This window comes from Chanodichthys erythropterus, chromosome 9, assembly GCF_024489055.1.
Source record: "Chanodichthys erythropterus isolate Z2021 chromosome 9, ASM2448905v1, whole genome shotgun sequence".
NCBI classification, from domain to species: Eukaryota; Metazoa; Chordata; class Actinopteri; order Cypriniformes; family Xenocyprididae; genus Chanodichthys; species Chanodichthys erythropterus.
Genome location: NC_090229.1, coordinates 16,179,062 through 16,197,736, shown reverse-complemented (window position 1 = coordinate 16,197,736; position 18,675 = coordinate 16,179,062). Strand labels below are relative to the sequence as shown.

General features: G+C 34.7%; 1 protein-coding gene across 5 annotated transcripts; it reads right to left on the bottom strand.

Annotated features, from left to right (window-relative positions):
- Positions 1 to 587: 587 nt before the first annotated feature.
- LOC137027021 (mitotic spindle assembly checkpoint protein MAD2B) lies at positions 588 to 17,835 on the bottom strand. 5 transcript variants are annotated; one of them, XM_067394754.1, is made up of 10 exons: positions 17,521 to 17,835; positions 17,312 to 17,430; positions 17,014 to 17,085; positions 16,776 to 16,876; positions 16,602 to 16,696; positions 16,414 to 16,487; positions 14,364 to 14,456; positions 12,967 to 14,144; positions 7,261 to 7,435; positions 3,411 to 3,536 (listed from the first exon to the last, which is right to left on the bottom strand). In XM_067394754.1, the coding sequence occupies exons 1-8, from the start codon at positions 17,558 to 17,560 to the stop codon at positions 14,106 to 14,108; spliced, it is 633 nt and encodes a 210-aa protein (XP_067250855.1). In that variant the 5' UTR covers positions 17,561 to 17,835; the 3' UTR covers positions 3,411 to 3,536; positions 7,261 to 7,435; positions 12,967 to 14,105. The 5 variants fall into 5 exon arrangements, with proteins under 5 accessions (XP_067250853.1, XP_067250852.1, XP_067250854.1 ...); XM_067394752.1 differs by lacking the exons at positions 14,364 to 14,456; positions 16,414 to 16,487; positions 16,602 to 16,696; ... (2 more) ...; positions 17,312 to 17,430; positions 17,521 to 17,835 and adding exons at positions 588 to 1,849; positions 1,992 to 2,073; positions 2,154 to 2,190; positions 2,362 to 2,414; positions 3,144 to 3,296 and having other exon boundaries at positions 12,967 to 13,068; positions 13,965 to 14,002; XM_067394751.1 differs by lacking the exons at positions 14,364 to 14,456; positions 16,414 to 16,487; positions 16,602 to 16,696; ... (2 more) ...; positions 17,312 to 17,430; positions 17,521 to 17,835 and adding exons at positions 588 to 1,849; positions 1,992 to 2,073; positions 2,154 to 2,190; positions 2,362 to 2,414; positions 3,144 to 3,296 and having other exon boundaries at positions 13,965 to 14,049.
- Between the last annotated feature and the right edge of the window lie 840 nt (positions 17,836 to 18,675).

The following is an 18,675-nucleotide window of genomic DNA, read 5'->3' as shown; positions in this document are numbered from 1 at the left end:
GATACTTCATACTGATTATTTTAAATGTAATCACAAATTATCTCCTGAGGTATTACTAATAAACAAAATAAGGGACAGGTGAACAACACAATCTCAAGGTAATAAGATTACTATCAAGTATTGCTTCATTAAACAATTTTTAGAATTTGTACTAATTAGTTAGTTGTTGGGCCGCATTTGTTATGGAAATGAGCCTTTTGAGCAGCTTGTGAACTTTGTTCTTATGAGCTTTCTGTGTATGTTCATGGAGCTCATACTTTCATTTAGAGTGAAGAGGAGATAACAGTGAACTGGATTGGTTTTGGTCGCAAACTCATGCTCTGCTTTCACAGACGTATGTCATATGATCGGGTATGGTTTGTTTTGGGAAAGTCTTAATTCTCAAGGGTTTGCTGCTGGAAGTTATAAAATGAGCTACAACACATGGTGAAGGGAAAACACTAATGTAAAATTAACAAACTGATCCAATAAATACATTCATTGATACATATATATGTATCAATGAATGTATATATATAAAAATGTATATAAAAAAAACATCTGTAGCATTGTTTAATACAAATTATATTTTTTGTAGGCTAAGAAGCAGTTTTAAACAACATGTACAGTTTGCATAGAGCAGGCCACATCAGTACATGCAAATAATCATGACTGACAATTATCATAAGTGATGGTGTAACGAAGGCGGGACTCAGAGTAAGATCCAAATGCAGCTTTATTAAAAGGTGAGCGTGGTCGTACACGCAGGGGTCAGATAACAGCAAACAGGTACAGCAAGGAACAGGCAGAATCGTAGTCAGGAACAAGCAGAGGGTCAGGGCTGGCAGATATCAATCACAGGTCAGTATAGAAAGCAAAGGTCATGATAGGCGGCACAGGATCGTAGACGGGAAACAGACAAGATATAAATGCTTGGAAATGTATCACAGGGAAAACAAGACCTCGCGGTGAGGTGGTGTGTGTATGAGTCTTTTATAGTCTAAGTAATGTGTGGCAGCTGGGTGTGGTGATTAGTGTGGAGTGATTGTGAAGTGAGTGCAGGTGATAAGCAATGGAGGATCATGGGAAATGTAGGGATGTGACAGGAACAGACGTGATCGTGACAGATGGTAACGAGACGAGACACGACATGGGATCCATCTGCAGGCTTTCATTAACAAGTCTCGTGGTCAAACAGGGGCAAACAGGTATGGCAGGGATAAGACATAATCATAGTTGTAATACAGGCAATGAATCAGGGCAATCATAAGTCCAGTAAACAATAAACAGTCCAAAGGCAGGCAGCCGAGAATCATAGACGGGGAACATAGTGATGTTACGTTCTGTGGCGAGGCTTCAGAGCGTGTGTCGAGAAATCCTGGAAGCTTTCAGTGAAGCGTGTATCGAGGCTTGTATCGCTTTAGATCAATGACGTCATTGATGACGTTCGAAGCCTCGCTTCTGGCTGACTGGAATGTATCTGCTTGTTTTGTAATGTCTCTGCTTGTAAATGAAGCCTTGAGAAATGAACCCTTTTGTGAACCACTTGGCTGAAAAGCTTCAATGCTTCATGAGGCTTCATCTCGCCATCAGTAGGGGAACAGACTGGGTCAATAACAGGCAGACAAACAGAATGATCAATGCTCAGAAATGCAAACCGTAGTAATACAGACCTTGTAAATCTTAGGGAGGAGTTACTTGATATTGCTTTTCTTTTTTCTTTTTAATAAGAACAACAACAATGACAGTTAATGCCATACACACTCCAATCACAGACATTACAATCAGTAAAAGAAATTTTTCATCACTGCACACAGTATCAGACGTCTCTGTTCCTGCCTTGACTGTTATTTTGTGAAGAGATTCACACCTGTTAGAGAGAGGTGCTCAAATTGAACTATATTTCTCTTGTGATAAAAGAGCTTGATTCAACCACAAAATCTAATGAAGCAAATAAAATAAATAAATAAATGTACACATTTAAGTCAGTGTTGTAAAATGATGATACTTACTTTGTATGCAATTTGCAGATTGTACCATTTGAATATGAACCAGCAGGACAGTCATCACACACTGTATCACTAAATTCTGTTCCTGTAAAAACACATGCAATAATATAAGTACTTAAAGGGTTAGTTCACCAAAAAATGAAATTGCTGTCATTAATTACTCACCCTTATGTCGTTCCACACCTGTAAGACCTTCATTCATCTTCAGAACACAAATTAAGATATTTTTGATGAAATACAAGAGGTGTGCTTTCATAGAAAGCAACATAATTAGCATAATTTAAGGTCAAGAAAAGTAGTGAAGACATCAATAAAATAGTAAGCATGACTACAGTGATTCAACTTTAATGTTATGAAGTGACGAGAATCTCACGTGAACAGCGTCGGCCAATACTGAGGCGTGTTCTGACGTAGAACCTGGAAGCTCTGAACATAAACAGCATAGCAGAAAGACAGGGGAGAGATGAATTTGTTGAATAAAGTCTTTATTTTTGTTTTGTTTTTTCATACAAAAATTATTCTCGTCACTTCATAACATTAAGGTTGAACCACTGTAGACACGTTGGCTATTTTATTGATGTCTTTACTACTGGACCTTGAATTATGGTAATTAAGTTGCTTTCAATGGGGGATAAAAGGTCTTAGTTTATGTTCCAAAGATGAACAAACTCAAAGGTCTTATGGGTTTGGAATGACATGAGGGTGAGTACATAATGACAGAAATTTCATTTTTGGGTGAACTAACCCTTTAAATTTGAACTCCAGGAGCAATAAATCTAGTGATAGGTCTCACATTAGCTAGTGACATTATTCAGTATAGCATCTGACACACAAAATGAATCAACACATAACTAATAATCTACTTAATCAAAATTCAATAGATTCTTTTCAAATGGTTTTTGTCAGGTGCTGGCAGAGTCAAAAGCAAACAATATGTTTGTCATGAGGATATGTGGTAAAACCACATCCACAGTAAACAGATTCTCTTTTCCATGTGCAATGAAAAGTTGTAAAAGCTGATTTGGAACAATATGCAAATTTCCAAATGTACAGTTATTTAATATAAATGCAAGCAGAGTTATTGTTCTCAGATGTCATCTCAGGCTATCAGTTTGTGTGGATGTATAATAGCTATTTCAATGATAACAGACTGACCAGTTTGGTTGACGTATTGTCCGGGTGAGCAGGTTGAATGTTTCTTGGCCTTTGGACAGTTTGAGTGCAGGTCTATACAGTGATAACCTGGCAGAGGCTCACAAGCTGTATTTGATATCAATGTACATTCCTGCTTTACTCTCAGCCCATTACCTTTGACAAGAAAGGAAAAAGTCAGTTGTAGAAAACCTGCCAATGACAAGTCATCTAGAAAAAAAGATAATTTGAAAGAAGGGGAGAAACAAGATTAAAGTAATTTCTACTTACTTGCATCACAGATTAAACATGGCAGACATTTGGTCAATCCATTGGGAGTGTCAGTGTAGGTCATCACAAGGCACGACTCACATGTAGTGCTTGTATTGTCATCACAATGCTTATGAACTTTCTTTCCTAGAAAAGAATGAATAAAATAATTACGACTTGCAAATAACAACTTGTACATATATTTTTTTTGTATATGCTGTATTAATTATAAGTCTGTCTGTTAATTGTGCAAAGAACAATTTGGAATAATAAAAATAAAATAATCTGATTGTGCTATGACTGGGTAAAAATACATGGTAACACTTTACAATAACAGTACATGAATAACCATGAACTAATACCTAAATTAATAGTTACTTCAACATGAACTCATGATTAGTTAAGATATGAACTAATGAAGAGTGATCCTTAACTACGACAGGAGTCATAGGGATTCATGCATTAAAACAGCAGCATTTACTACGCGTTAATACATGTTTGATAATTAATGCATTAATTAACATTTAGGGGTAAACTAAATAAATCAGCCTCCATAAGAGTAAACAAGAAGTACTCTGAATTTGAATTAAACGCGATTTAATACTGTCATAATTTACACTGTAATATCATAATCTGCCATCTGCAGCTTTGTGACAAATAATTGCAATGGCACATGATTATATAGCCATTAATTACATAGATCTGTGTAATCAAATGTGGAAAATAGACTAACTACCACTAATAAATTTAATTTGATCTAAACTGTTTTCGGATTTTTATAGTTAATTTACATTTAGTCATAGCTAAATAGTCATAGGCCTAGTTTATTCCCGGAACTAAAGTATGTAGTGTGGTGCACGCTAGGTGTTCTCTTGGCGCGTTTGTTGTGTTGCTGGCGTTTTAAACTAATAAATGTTGACTGCTTTGGTAAGCCGAATTAATAATTAAAGACATATTTACATGTATGTTTTATTGGGGTTTTCAGGAGGTTATGTGCAGTTATTAACTGTATTTGTATTGTATTTTTGTCGTTTAAATGTAAATGCTTTGATTAACATTAGCTTGTGGACGCGCGCTATTTTACATGTAAATGTGCCTTATGTGTGTCTTTACAGGTATTTTTATGGCTTGCTTTCAAGTCCATATTTGTTTAATTATATAAATAAAAATAAAATACAAATACTTTTTATTTTAGTTTTTTTGTACCGGGGTGTAAAGGAATAAGGATGGCACTTTATTCATATATTAGTTAATGATGTGTGATATGTGCATCATGTCATGACTTTACTTGAGGGGGCACAATCATAATTAATTAATTATTAACTAACCATATACTAACATCAACTAATGGTTTGTTAATGTATACTTATGTCATGACTTTACTTGAGGGGGCACAATCATAATTAACTCATTATTAACTAACCATATACTAACATCAACTAATGGTTTGTTAATGAATACTTATGTCATGACTTTACTTGAGGGGGCACAATCATAATTAATTCACTGTTAACTACTTACCAAATTCAGCTCATGATTATCATTAACTTACTATCAAATACACTTGTACTAACACAACTATATAAGTATTCAGCCCAATTAAGTGATGTTGTGTGACTTTTCAAAAAGTCAGAGAATGGAGGTACAGTATGATCACGGCCTGCGTCTGGATGGAGAGTGAACTTCTGAATCTGATCCCAGCAAATGCTCCCTGACCTTAGTTTATGTTTCCTGTTTGGTTATTTTTTTGGGAACCGATTCCTCAGGAACTGATGTAAGTCACAGTAGTTTAGTTTGATAGGAAAGAATATCACAAAACAGATTAAGACCTTTTAAGATAAATTATTAGTGTATTTAGTATTTTATATGTTTGATAAGGAGCGTCAGTGAAAATAATTACAAACTAATCCTGTGCCTTTCAGTAATGTTTATAATGAAGCTGCTGATGTCAGTAGTTTAAATTCTGACAATTATAAATTGCTTAAATTTATTTCAAAGTCCAAATATGTATTATTCCTTCTTATAGAGACTGTTTGATTTAGTTTACCCTAAATGTTAATTAACGCATTAATTATCAAACATGCATTAACACGTAGTTAAGGCTTCTGTTTTCATGCATGAATCCCTATGACTCCTGTCGTAGTTAAGGATCACTCTTCATTAGTTCATATCTTAACTAATCTTGAGTTCATGTTGAAGTAACTATTAACTCAGGTATTAGTTCATGGTTATTCATGTACTGTTATTGTAAAGTGTTACCAAATACATTTTCCCAATTAATCTGGATCTGGTTTTGAACAATATTGATTCTTGCCTGATTTTTTTATTTTTTTTTTTACTTTATGCTTATTTTCTGCAACTGCATGAAAATGTATTTATACAGCTCTGCTTGTCCTGTAGATGTCACTGTGTTCTGCTGGTCAACTTAATAGAGTTGTGAGTGTTCTTAAAGGGTTAGTTCACCCAAAAATGAAAATTCTGTCTGCTGTTCCACACCCGTAAGACCTTCGTTCATCATCGGAACACAAATTAAGATATTTTTGATCAAATCCGATGGCTCAGTGAGGCCTGCATAGCCAGCAAGACAATTAACACTTTCAATGCCCAGAAAGCTACTAAAGACATATTTAAAACAGTTCATGTGACTACAGTGGTTCAACCTTAAAGTTATGAAGCGACAAGAAAAATTTTTGTGCACCAAAAGAACAAAATAACGACTTTATGACAAGTGATGGTCGATTTCTAAACACTCCCTCATGAAGCTTCGTGCTTTACAAATCTTTTGTTTCAATTCAGTGGTTCAGAGCGTGTATCAAACTGCCAAAGTCACGCCCCCCAGTGGTGAACAAAAGATTTGTAAAGCTTCATGAAGCAGTGTTTTGAAATCACCCATCACTAGATATTGTCATAAAGTCGTTATTTTGGGTTTTTTTTGGAGCACAAAAAGTATTCTCCTCACTTCATAACATTAAGTTTGAACTGCTGTAGTCACATGAACTGTTTTACATGTTTTTAGTAGCTTTCTGGGCATTGAAAGTGTTAATTGTCTTGCTGGCAATGCAGGCCTCACTGAGCCATCGGATTTTATGAAAAAATTCTTAATTTGTGTTCCGAAGATGGACAAAGGTCTTACGGGTTTGAAACGACATGACGGTGAGTAATTAATGACAGTGTTTTCATTTTTGGGTAAACTAACCCTTTAAATCAGAATTGAACTGAATGGAAAATCTGTATTGAAACCCAGCCCTAGACTGAAGTCATGTTTTATGCTACATAATGCAATGATGGCTAACAACACACCCAAAACACATTCAAATTTTCACAATAGATCAGGTCTATAGTGATATAGATTAAACTCTTATATTAACTTTCCCAACCATGTTCCTGGAGACATGTCCCTTATCTGAAACTGGTCTTAGAATACTTAAGCTGATGGAGCTTAGAATCAGGTGTTTTTGATTAGGGAGAAAAAATGTCTGGAACATGTTTGGGAATCAGTTACCTAGATTAGGTCAACCTAACTAAAATATTATACAACTTATTGACATAAAGGGGTCATATAATGAAATATCAAATGTCTGATGACATTGTGAAAAAACTGGGTATAAATAGATATAAATGGATTTCACACTGTATTTCAACAACCTGGCCTGCCCAGTCATGAGAGGAGAAATGAAAATAGTTACTATTACTGGGACTGCACCTGCTGCTTTACATAGCACACTGAAAAAGAGCGTTTGGCCATTATCAGTTGAAATGTAAAAGATTGTTTAAAAGACAGTTTAAAGCCGGATAAATCATATGACCCCTTTAAGCTTCTGACTTCATCTGCATCTGTTGTGGTTATAAGATGAAGAACAGTTGGACTTACCTGAATCACACATTGGGCAACACTCTCCATTAATTTCATATTCTGCATTATTACATGCTGCCATACAAAGTACTACTCTCATGAAAAGGAGTATTGAGAGATTATAGTATATACACATATCAGGGAACTAATAAAATCATCAATGGTCCAAAGGTGATCATTTTGTCTCGATGAGCTGAAAAAGAAATTTCTGTTAGTTGGCTTTCAAAAAAAAAAAAAAAAAAAAGAGACAAATTGTGCCAGACCCAAACATCTATCCAGTGTAGGCATGTGACGGTATCAAATTTTCATGTTGCGATAATTGCTTAAGCTTGTATCGGTATACGGTATTATCACAATATTGAAATAAGCTGCAAAAAAAGTGTTGCCATAGAATAACAGGTTTAAGAACTCTTTTTCTTATGACAAAAAAACTCTGAACATTTAAATACAATAATGCAGTACACAAATTATAAAGTAAAATGTTTCAAACAGATTAAAGTGCAAAAGAATTATAAAGAACAACGGGTAACACTATATAAGGTCTCGTTATTTAATGCATTAATTAAACTTAAGAATGAGCAATAGCTACATTTAAAAAAAATAAAAATAAATAAAGATATAGCTGCAAGCAGCGATGACAGGCCCAAGCCCGGTGGGCCCGCCAACCCAGTGGCTTCAGGGCAACTGTGCACGATGTGCAATAGGCATTTAAAATGGGTAAACATAAAAGGACTATGTCAAAGTCGTTTGAATACATCACATTTACTGCAGCAGCTGGTGCCCATATGATCACAAACCACAACAGCCACATCCATGAGATTGTTTAAATTTAGATGAATTCCATGTCATAGAATATAATAGGTCAATTCCAAATGAGTGCACAATATCATCCTAATCTGCCATGGCTGTGGTTTTCTCAGACAACCTCTACAAAAGTCCAGAGCAAATTACACAGTTTTTTTGCGCAAATTCAACAGTGCTCTGTAATCCAATTAGCCCTATTTATTCATTTTACAGTTTTATTTTTTCATCATATACCACGCATATTGAAAATAAATGAATTTTTGTTCCAAGATGAACAAAGGTCTTACAGGTGTAGAATGACATGAGTGTGAGCAATTAATGACATTATTTTAATTTTTGGGTGAACTAACCCTTTAATGCGAATATCTGTGATTGATGATGTTGTATTATCCTAACACTTTTCTTCATGTGTTTTTTGACCTCCATGAGCTGTCGTTTGTGCACCAATCTTAAATGAATAAATAAGGGCAAATCACAGAACCTGCAAAGACGATTTTAATGTCAGTCTCAAGTAGTAGTAAGGTACACAGTGTTTCTGTAGGTTTCACCAAATCTAATTTAATGCTTTTTAATGCCAATTTTTGAATTTTTAATGCCATATATATATATATATATATATATATATATATATATATATATATATATATATATATATATATATATATATGTTGCTTAATGTCGACAGATGACGTCATTCAGCAATTTGTTTGCTTCTCTGCTTGAAGAAATTACAGTGGCTATAGCATTTCTATCAAAAAAATATAATGGCCGAATATTATAATTTAACTAATAATATATTTTTAATTATGGTGGTTGGGTTTAATCATGGATTTGATCGTGCTGTGCTATGTAACAACAAAAATCAGCACGCTTTTGGCGCCCTCTGCAAGCATTTGTTAGAATATATAATGTAATTAAAACATTTCAGGGGAAAAAACTCTTGATGTGTTTAAATGTGTAGGGTTAGGGTTAAGTTCTTTCCATTAGAGTAAAAGAAGACATTAAAGCAAAAATAGACCAAAATCTTAAAATTGTCAACTACATGAAAGAAGTATTCCAATAACCAAAATAATTAAAACAATTTATTGATTTGTGCAAAATAAACAAATTATTAGTGAAACTATGTCGCTCTCCTTGGTGCTGTCATTTATTCTAAATATATAGCTACTTGGAAATAGTTCTCTTGTGATAAACCTAGTGAATACTAAAGAAGATCAAGGTCTCTTTGTGAACTGATTATTTTGTAGAAATCTGTGGAGTATAAAACAATTGCGTGTGTGTAAGGGAAGTCAGAGTTGTCTTAATATATTTAAGGGTTAATTATTTTTTTTAAATAAATAATTATGAGAAGTGCCCTTTTTTCCACTTGAGCCCCTGCCCCCCAAAATGTCTGTGCACGTCCCTGCTTGAAAGAATCAGCCATTGGAATGAATTGTTTTGAACGAATGACTCGCTTATTAAGACGGTTACTTGACGCCACCTACTGGTGGTTTAGTTTAATTTTTAAAAGTATAATTTCCTCCAACATTTCTTACAATTCCATAACATTATTTAATGCAGTTGTATTTTTTTATTGTAAATTTGTAAATTATTTAATTTGATTGGTAACAGCCCTTAGTGTCTTGGGTGAATAGTATGCACATTGGGATGCAGGGTGAGTGTTGCTATGCTATGGTTCTACTGTGAGTTTTGTTTGAAACTATTTTCGCTGCTAAAATAGAACAAAAACAGTAAATGTTCCCTCTAAAATGTAAGTGATATATTAACTATTTATTAACTGAACTGTTATATGAAATCAGTGTCACATTTTTAATTGTGATGGTATCCTGTAAACAGCATGGTCATGTGATATTGCTTAACTGTATCAAATTATAAAATCTCCACATTTTGAATTTTTACCGCAATAGGTTCTTTCTTTTAGTGTGTGCTTCACTTGTGTTTCCATTTCTCCTCGAGATTGTGCAACCTTGTTATCATCAGTACATTATACAGCCTATTATCATCCACTATTGATCGCCACTTACACTGAATGTAATAAAATCATTCTCGCGTTTAAAAATAATAATAATAATTTTAATCAGGTCCTTGTCCTTGTCTTGTTAAACCAGCGCTAAATCCTGATTTATAATCGAGACATTGTCTGACAAAATCACCATACACATGATATAAAGATATTTGCTGTGATTTTGGTTATATGTACACATAAAATGATCACTCAGGTTAGAAGCAATGGTATCTATTTTATTTGTTCTCTGACAGAACGCACAGCCTCAACTGAATGCACTGATCTTCTCAGCCACTCACTGAACAGCAGACGCAGAGAGAGGTGAAAGCAAGCAAAATCTTGCACTCGTACAGCAGTACCGGAGGGTCTCGGAAGCTAGATCAGGTTAACAAGTATATTCGTCACAATGAGCTTTCTTGAAAAAAAGTCGCAAAAGGGGTCTGAAAAGTCGCTAAGTTGGCAACACTGATGTAGCCTTCTGCAGGTCCCAGCCCTCCGCTATCCAAAACGCTGTTACGACAATTTTGCATCGGCCGGAGGCAATTACCAAACTGGTTCCATGTGTGTATCTTTCCAATGTACATATTTTACGACAGCAAATCAAAGTTATTAATTATGAAGGCTATATTCAATATAAACTGGTAGAATTATTTTTCTTCGAAACTATCTAAAGCTATGCTCATCGCATTCAACTTTCGAAATGGGAGGGCGTTCACATGCATTTTTTTTTTAAGCTAGGAAACTCGTATTTACAAAAATTCTGATAGCACATGAAGGCAGCATTAGTCCCAGACTAAAATGCATGTTTGAACTTGTACTGATATTTCTTGAAATATGTCACTGCCATGGTTTTATCTCAAGATGCACAACAGTAATATTTTTCAAAGGCGTGTTTTAAAAGCTGCTTAAACGTCCTAATTGAACGAAAGTCTAATTGTGGCATTTTAAGCCCTGTCTGTGAAACCAGGCCTTTATTTGAAAAATGTGTTTCAATAAGTATTTTTTGACTTTTAAAAGTTTTTTTTTTTATGCACATCAAAAACAAAACATGGCAAGGAATATATATATGTATATATAATGAATATAAATGATAAATGAATTTGAGTTGTGATAAAGAAATTAATTCCACTCCATTTTGTGTTTGTGATTTTACACAGAGAAGTATACACCTGCAGCCTGGAGATAGCCAAATTAGGGTGAGAGGAGGGAACTCCAAAACGGTGTTGGGAGGTCCCAAACAGCCTGTGGCTTCCTAACCTACTCTCCATACTAACTTAGCACTAACAAACATGAAATGGCTACAGCTGTTAAATGAATAGTTCACCCCAAATATAAAATTCTCTCGACATTTACTTACCTTTATGTCATCCCAAGTGTGTATGACTTTACTGAACACAGATTTTTAGAAGAAAAGCCTTATTTCAGTTTTATTGAGACTGCTTTGTCATGATTTATATCCAAAAAGTTGTATTTTCTGTTCTAATTCTAAGTCAATTGGATCTCTTCAGAAAACATAACTACTGGATAAATTATGAGTTATATGAATTAGTTTTTTGTATTATATATAAAAAGTTTAAGCTTTATGATCAAATAGACCTAGCATTTTAACAGGACTTTGAATAACACAAGCTGAAGCCTTCAAGACAATAAAACGTTAAAACGATGAAAGGCATTCATGAAAGAAGAAAAAAAAGAGAAGATTTTAATGAAAAATTTACTATCATCACACTTATCTAATGTAGTGTTTCAGGTTAAGCTTTTTTTTTTTTTTTTTTTTTTGGTACATAAATATTACTTTTTTTTTACCCCCAGATATAAATAAAACCTAGTAGGTGTCCTGTCAAATAAAATAGTGCAGTCTTAAAGGTAGGGTAGGCAATTTCAGAGATGTTAGCAATAGCAAGGTAGCTTTAAAAGCATGAGATCAGAGATTGTCTTATTATTGGGGAAATGAAAGGGTCTGGGTTGTAACACTGAAGAAGGCGTAACGGCTAACTTGTATAACGTGAAGCGCCTCAGCCTATTGTGTAATGGCAGTAACGTCAGTGCCTGGCGTTCAGAGTTTCATGACAGTAATTAACGTTGCATACAGTTTCTTGAGGATTAGCGCGTTCTTCTTGAGAATAAATTTTATATTTTTGGTGTCATATCGCTACTCGCTAGTAAAATTACAGTAGGACTGCAATGTTTATGGAATGTGCTTTACTGAGTGGTAAAAATAGCAATAAGCATCAGCAATACATCTGATGCTGAATCTAAGAAATACATTGTAATTGAGCACTAAGGCCTGTAGTACGAATTAGGGCTGGACGATATGACCTAAAATCGAAATCTTGATTAACTGAACATTTTACCTTGATTATGGTTAATGAATGATTATTTTGTTTGCTTTGTTTTTTGCCCTCATAGTTCACTGACAAGGTCTGTACTGTAAATATGGTTGACTATTAAAGGTGGGATATTTTCTCCTAATGAAAGAGTGCTCTGACATAAAATAACTGCTGAAAGTGAGCTGTTATCTATGGGTCGTAACATTTCAGATTTCTGCTTGTTGTAAATCAGATAAAGATAAATTAGCACAGTTCCAGTACTTTTATTTGAATGCATTAATGAGAGCGATTGTGTGTGTGAATTAATCATACCGTCTCTGTATAAATTATATAAGCTGTGGGTTGTAAGTAGTCATAGGACAGCGTTGACATTGAGTTTCTGCGCTCCTCGTGCGCACAACCTTAACGTGATGTGTAGCTACTGTCTGTATAAGTGTTCGTGTGCCACATTACATCAGTGCAGTAGCTCAATATAATAATACACATCTGATGATCTAAAATCACTTGAATGTCCAAACTGGAAAGCCTTAAAACGTATACAATTGACAAAGTTTAGTAAAGACGCAAATGAGAAAGTGATCTCACTTCAGGGCTCGCCGCTTGCACTGTCTGTGTCTGTTGACTCGCGTTTGAGCTCGCCTCCGTGTTGCTTCCATGCCGCTGAGCGAACCGGGCAGAGTCATGTGACTACACACGCAGTAGTATGTTTTTAAGGGGAAAGTATTAACAGAATTAAAAAAAACTAAATAACCAACATGGGAAAATTACGTTATTTTGGTTTTGAATACTTTTCAATTAATCGTCCAGGGGTGCATTTCCCAAAAGCATTTTTAGCCAACTAACATCGCAAGTTCCGTCGTTACTAATATACAGTAGTTCAACGATTTGGTGTTTCCCGAAACTATCCTTCAAACAAAAATCGCAAACTTGTGTGGTTGGAACGACAGCTCTCTAGCTGTGGTTAGAAGCATAGTTTCTTGTTTTCATGACATGTGGACTTGATAAATCATTATCTTGAAAAAAATAAGCAAACTGACATCAAGTACAATGTATATCTTTTATTTCGATTATATAGAAATGTCAAATGGTAAACATCATGGTACGTAAGAACGAGCCTAAGATTGAATCTGGAAATAAAATATTTGAGAAAATAGAGAATTAAATCATCAGATGCCATGTCTGTAATTTATAGCAAAACAATCTAGCATTAATTCGATCTCAAACTGATTCATTTAAAGAAGTTATTACTCCACCATCTGCGACACTTATTTACCAACATGGCTGAACGACAGGTTCGGGAAACAGTCGTGACTAGCTAGTTGATTTGTTCAATGATGCACCGTACTATGGTAGTGTAGCAGTGAGTTATGTTGTTGTATGGGAAACACACCCCAGCTCTAGTACTGTATGAATGTAGCGTGCTCCAAACCACACATGTAACTGGAGCCATGACAGAGGTATGAGGAGCAGTGAAAGATGACAAAATTGTATTAAAAAATAAAACACAGGACAATTTCAGCACAAAGACAGATCTTGAGCAAAAAAAAAAAAAGATATACTGATAAAACATTAATTCTACTTACTTAAGACACACAGTTCAGCTCAATATACTTCCTTTTATGTTACAACGGCTGTTATCAACATGAAAAAAAAAAAAAACTGTTTCCTGTTTCCTGTAGTTAACACCCCTTGCAGCTGCATTCATGTGCTCCACTAACACAACATCAGGTTTTCTGTGTTTTTTCTTCCACATAGAGCTGCATCTGTTTACAGCAAGTGAGAAAACATCATTAGAGAAAATGCTTTTAATTTTTTCCCATTACAAATAATACTATCAGCACAACAATGTGGGTGCAAAATTTAGCATGAATGTCAAAATGTCTCAATATTTAATTTGTTCCTCTTTCACTTTCAGAATGATCCAAGAGCATTTGCTTCAGTGGATGCAATAAAATCAGACTCTGTAGTTGTGAATGTTTCACCTTGAGAATATCAGAAGTCATCGTTTTTAGAGGAATGAGTTTTGCCTCTTCCATGTGAACTTCCTGCTCATCTGCTACAATCCATGGAAAATCCTGTAAAATATACACAAAGCAGATAATACAAGAATGTTCGTCTTTGCATCATTTTGTCACCTATGTTTACATGAAGGAGTCCCAGCTAGTAGCTATATGGCATGTGAGGATGCTGCAGGTGGCGGATCATTTGTAGCATTTTCTCACAGCAGCTGGAATAATAAAATTCATCATTTTGATGGCAGATTGTAATCCAGAACGATCCAAATGACAATCATTAGTGACGACTGGAGATTCACCCGTAGTCAAAAGCAAAAGAATTCAGACTGCGGAGTGGCTACAGAAATTGAAATCTATAGGTAACGCTATTACACACTAAATACATAGTCACGCAATGCTGATGTTGTTAACATTAACAATTTAACATTAACAACAAAGTATAACGGTAATAATCATTTGCATGGTCTGGCATGATCTGAGCTAAGCGATTGTTAGATTTAATCACCATGGTAGTGTGATTTATTGTAAGCCTAATGCTTTTTTCCTCAGTTCATCCGAACAAAAGTGGCAGACATGTTACTTGTTCAGATGACATTTTCCGGTGAAAATTCTTATTTTGGTCATACATCCAAGACACAACGCACGTAACGATAATTGCAATTTTTAAACAGAGATGGCAACAAAGAGGCAAAACTTCCAGACTGCAGCTTTAAATGTTGAGAATAAAGTCATTTTGAGAAAAAAAAAAGTCCATAATAAAATGTCAAGAATAAACACATTCGAACAGTGTCATGTTCATTGCATACTGATAGAGGACATGACAGAGTTGGATCACTTAGTCAAGCTATATTTTAGGCTTTCTTTTAGTAACAGAGATACTATCAGCTTTAGCTAATTATAACTATTTGTATTTGTCCATTCAAGCGCAAGAAATTTGTGCACTCTCTGTGTGAGCGCTATGGATGAAGCAAATGCACACCAGACGCAATGCATTCTCAAGCTCAAGGCGTGTGAAAAAAAGTGAATCTAATCACCATACAGACAAAAAGTTCACTTAAAAAAAAAAAGTGCCGTTGATGTGTTTTACTGTAAATGTGCAGACAGAAACAAAAAAGGACGATCTATATCTCTACATAGGCACAGGCTTTATAGGATACACAAAAAAAGAAAAATAGGCTATTGAAAAATGTCTATACACACTCTTCCAGCCTATAGGGTGAAGTCATTACGCTTATCTGTATATAATATGGTTTATTAATAAGCTGTGTACTGAATTTGATCTTTTAATTCCACTGTCTTAGTTTGTACATTAAGCTACGCTATCAGTTTTCTTTATAAGGCACGTTATGGAGGAAAATGCTTAATGTGTATTTAAACGCATTACCTTCATATGTGCTCATCTGCACTTAGTATGGTTTATTAATAAGGTGTGTACAGAAGTTGAACTTTTAATATCACTGTTAATGCATTAAGCCATGTTAAGCTTTTTGACTAAGTGATCCAACTCTGTCATGTCCTCTATCAGTATGCAATGAACATGACACTGTTCAAAGGCATGTTTATTCTCAACATTTTATTATCTATGTTTTCTCGAAATTTAACAAGTTTTTTCTTGAAACAAAACAACTTTATTCTCAAAATTTAATGAGTTTATTCTTGACATTTAATTTAGACTTTTTTTCCCTCAAAATTTAACGAGTTTAATCTTGCTTAACTGACTTTACTCTCAAAATGGTTTTATTTTTTTATTATTACTTGACCCTAATCCTCTTCTGTACAGTTTATATCTCACAATTCTGAAAAGTCAATTTGAATTGTGAGATAAAAGTCACTATTTTTATTTTTATTCCATGACAGAAACAAGCTTCCATGTAGAGCGTCTTTTTGAGAAATATAAGGTTTTGTTTTTGGCCCTCTGACAAGGTTCACTTAGATATTCAGTCAACAATGTGAGCAAAAAAAAAAAAAAAAAAAGAAACACCTGAAGAGTTGAAAACATACAACTGTTTTAACACACCTTGATGACCTGAACTTTCTCCATGTTTCTTGCGGCAGCTTCCCTGGTGTGTACCAGCACTGTGAATGTACATCCTGCAGAGAGAGAGAAAAATCACAATTTAAATGTAAATCTATTAAAACTGTATTTAATAAGTGTAAGGTCATTATATGGGTAGCTTGGTTTTTGAGCGAAGGCTGAGCACCTACCTGGAGGATTGTTGTCTAGAACAGCATCACACACACTGATTTTTAGGATCACTGCTCTCAGCAGCTGCTCCACATGGGACAGCAGAGTCTCTGAGCTGAGAAAGAAAAACCCAACATACACATATGAATACACAATGTTTGTTTTAAAAAAATACTAAACCCAATGTCACTCACCTGATGGACAGCAGTGGAGGCTGTGAGATCTCAAACACAAATCTCTCCACTGGATGGTGCTCTTTATCCATGATCACCACTACAACCTTCTCAGCCTCATTCTGAACAAACAACATCAAACCTGTCTTTTCCACTCACTTATGTTTTGTATAGATGGAATAGTTTGAAATTATATTGATTAACCTGTTTTTCATTAAAATATGTACATTAATCAAATCATGAAATTAAAAAAACTCACCTTCTCAATCAGTGGCTTGACACAATGGAGCGTGTCTTGAATGTACTGATTTAACTCAGGATGGCATGACATCTGTCAAATTAAAAACAAGTGGACAAATCATCACTTCCATTCAGCACTACTTTTGGGCTCTTAAATACAAGGACGTCAACACCATTTTTTTCTCCATTTCTCTTTTCCTATTGCATGCTGAATAACCAAAGCAGTACTCTCTTGTGCTGAATCATGCTATAAGATTTTCAAAAAGCTTTGACTTACAAATGCAATACAGAGCTATCATCAATCTTCAGAACATTACCTGCACGGGTACGTTGTACTTCTTCCTTTTCTGAAAGATACCAGATGGATAAACTTCTCTGACATAGAGGATGAGGTGAATGGCGACTTCCAAAAACTCACACAGAATGTCAGCAACAACTGTAAATGACCAATATAATCAGAATACTCACAAAGTCGAAATTTGAAAGCTGTACCGTGAAGTAAATTTACAAATGAACTGCAGTTTACCTTGGCCAAAATTAAGGTCCTGCCTCGTCAGAGTGGCCATAGTGAAATAGCCAAAAATAGATGCAACCACCTTTAATGAACTGATGACAGTCTCACATATCAGTGATCATGAGTGGCTGCTGCAGTTTACGTGTGGTAGAGTTTTGTATTCAGTAATAAATGTAAAAGCGCCCTCTACGAAAAACCTTACTGCAGTACATTCAGTGCTATAATTTGAAAAAAATGAAAAAATGTATGTCATCCGCAAATAAACATTAAATAAACATACATTTAATAAAACGACGCAGTCTCTCCTGAATGTTTGATTCTTGAAGGATGTTTACAATTTTCTTCTGAACCTGCGGTAGAACAGTAGCGCTATATGGCTTAAGTGCTTGTGCTGCCACCCACCGGAGTGGATGAAGGTGACAAAGCACACTTAAACCTAACAAGGAATTGAGCAGGGGAGTGATTTTGAGTTTTTTTTTATTTTTTTATTATTATACTCAGCTTTTTTGTGAATCAAAGCAATATACTAGTGTGATTATTAAATATTGTATTATATAGTATGCAGTAGGTATGTAAGTTGGCAGTAATGCCAGAGTCAGAGTTCATAATCACATACAATGTATGGTAACAGGTGAAAGAACTAATTTTCTGTAAAATACATGGCCGTTTTCTCTCCCTACAGTGAGCAAACTGGCAGGTGAATAATATAAAGTATTAACATCAAGGAAAGACAACTATTATAACTGAAAGTGTATCCAGTTCTGCAGGGATTTAACTTATTTATATAAAGATGTTACTGCTTTTAATGAAATATGTATTTATTTAATAATATGACACACTAGTTCTTCACAATAATAAGTCTGCTTCACTCAGGGAACAAGAGAAGTTTATTTTTATTAACCAGGATAGCAGTTTAGGGATTTCTTTTATGACAGGCTGTGAGCAAAGGTTACCTAAATTACCTCATGGACCCGCTGCTCTTTAAATGACACACACAAGACAGTGTGAGAGACTAAGGATTTGATGACATTCCAGTTGATGTCCTGAGAATCTGTGAGTATTCAAATTACTCTTTAATCAACTGACAGATTTGCAAATAAAGAATGAAAAATCATTTGATCAATATTTTTATTCTAACATTTTATATGTGATGCATTACAAATTTTG

What these genes read in the sequence shown, in the direction of transcription:
- LOC137027021 (XM_067394751.1), bottom strand. Translation starts at nt 7,378, where the DNA reads ATGTGTATATACTATAATCTCTCAATACTCCTTTTCATGAGAGTAGTA. An exon ending in AGGTGTGGAACGACATAAGG is followed by an intron (nt 2,074 to 2,153) that starts GTGAGTAATTAA and finishes GTGTTTTTACAG; the next exon opens with GAACAGAATTTAGTGATACA. An exon ending in ATCTGCAAATTGCATACAAA is followed by an intron (nt 1,850 to 1,991) that starts GTAAGTATCATC and finishes TCTCTCTAACAG; the next exon opens with GTGTGAATCTCTTCACAAAA.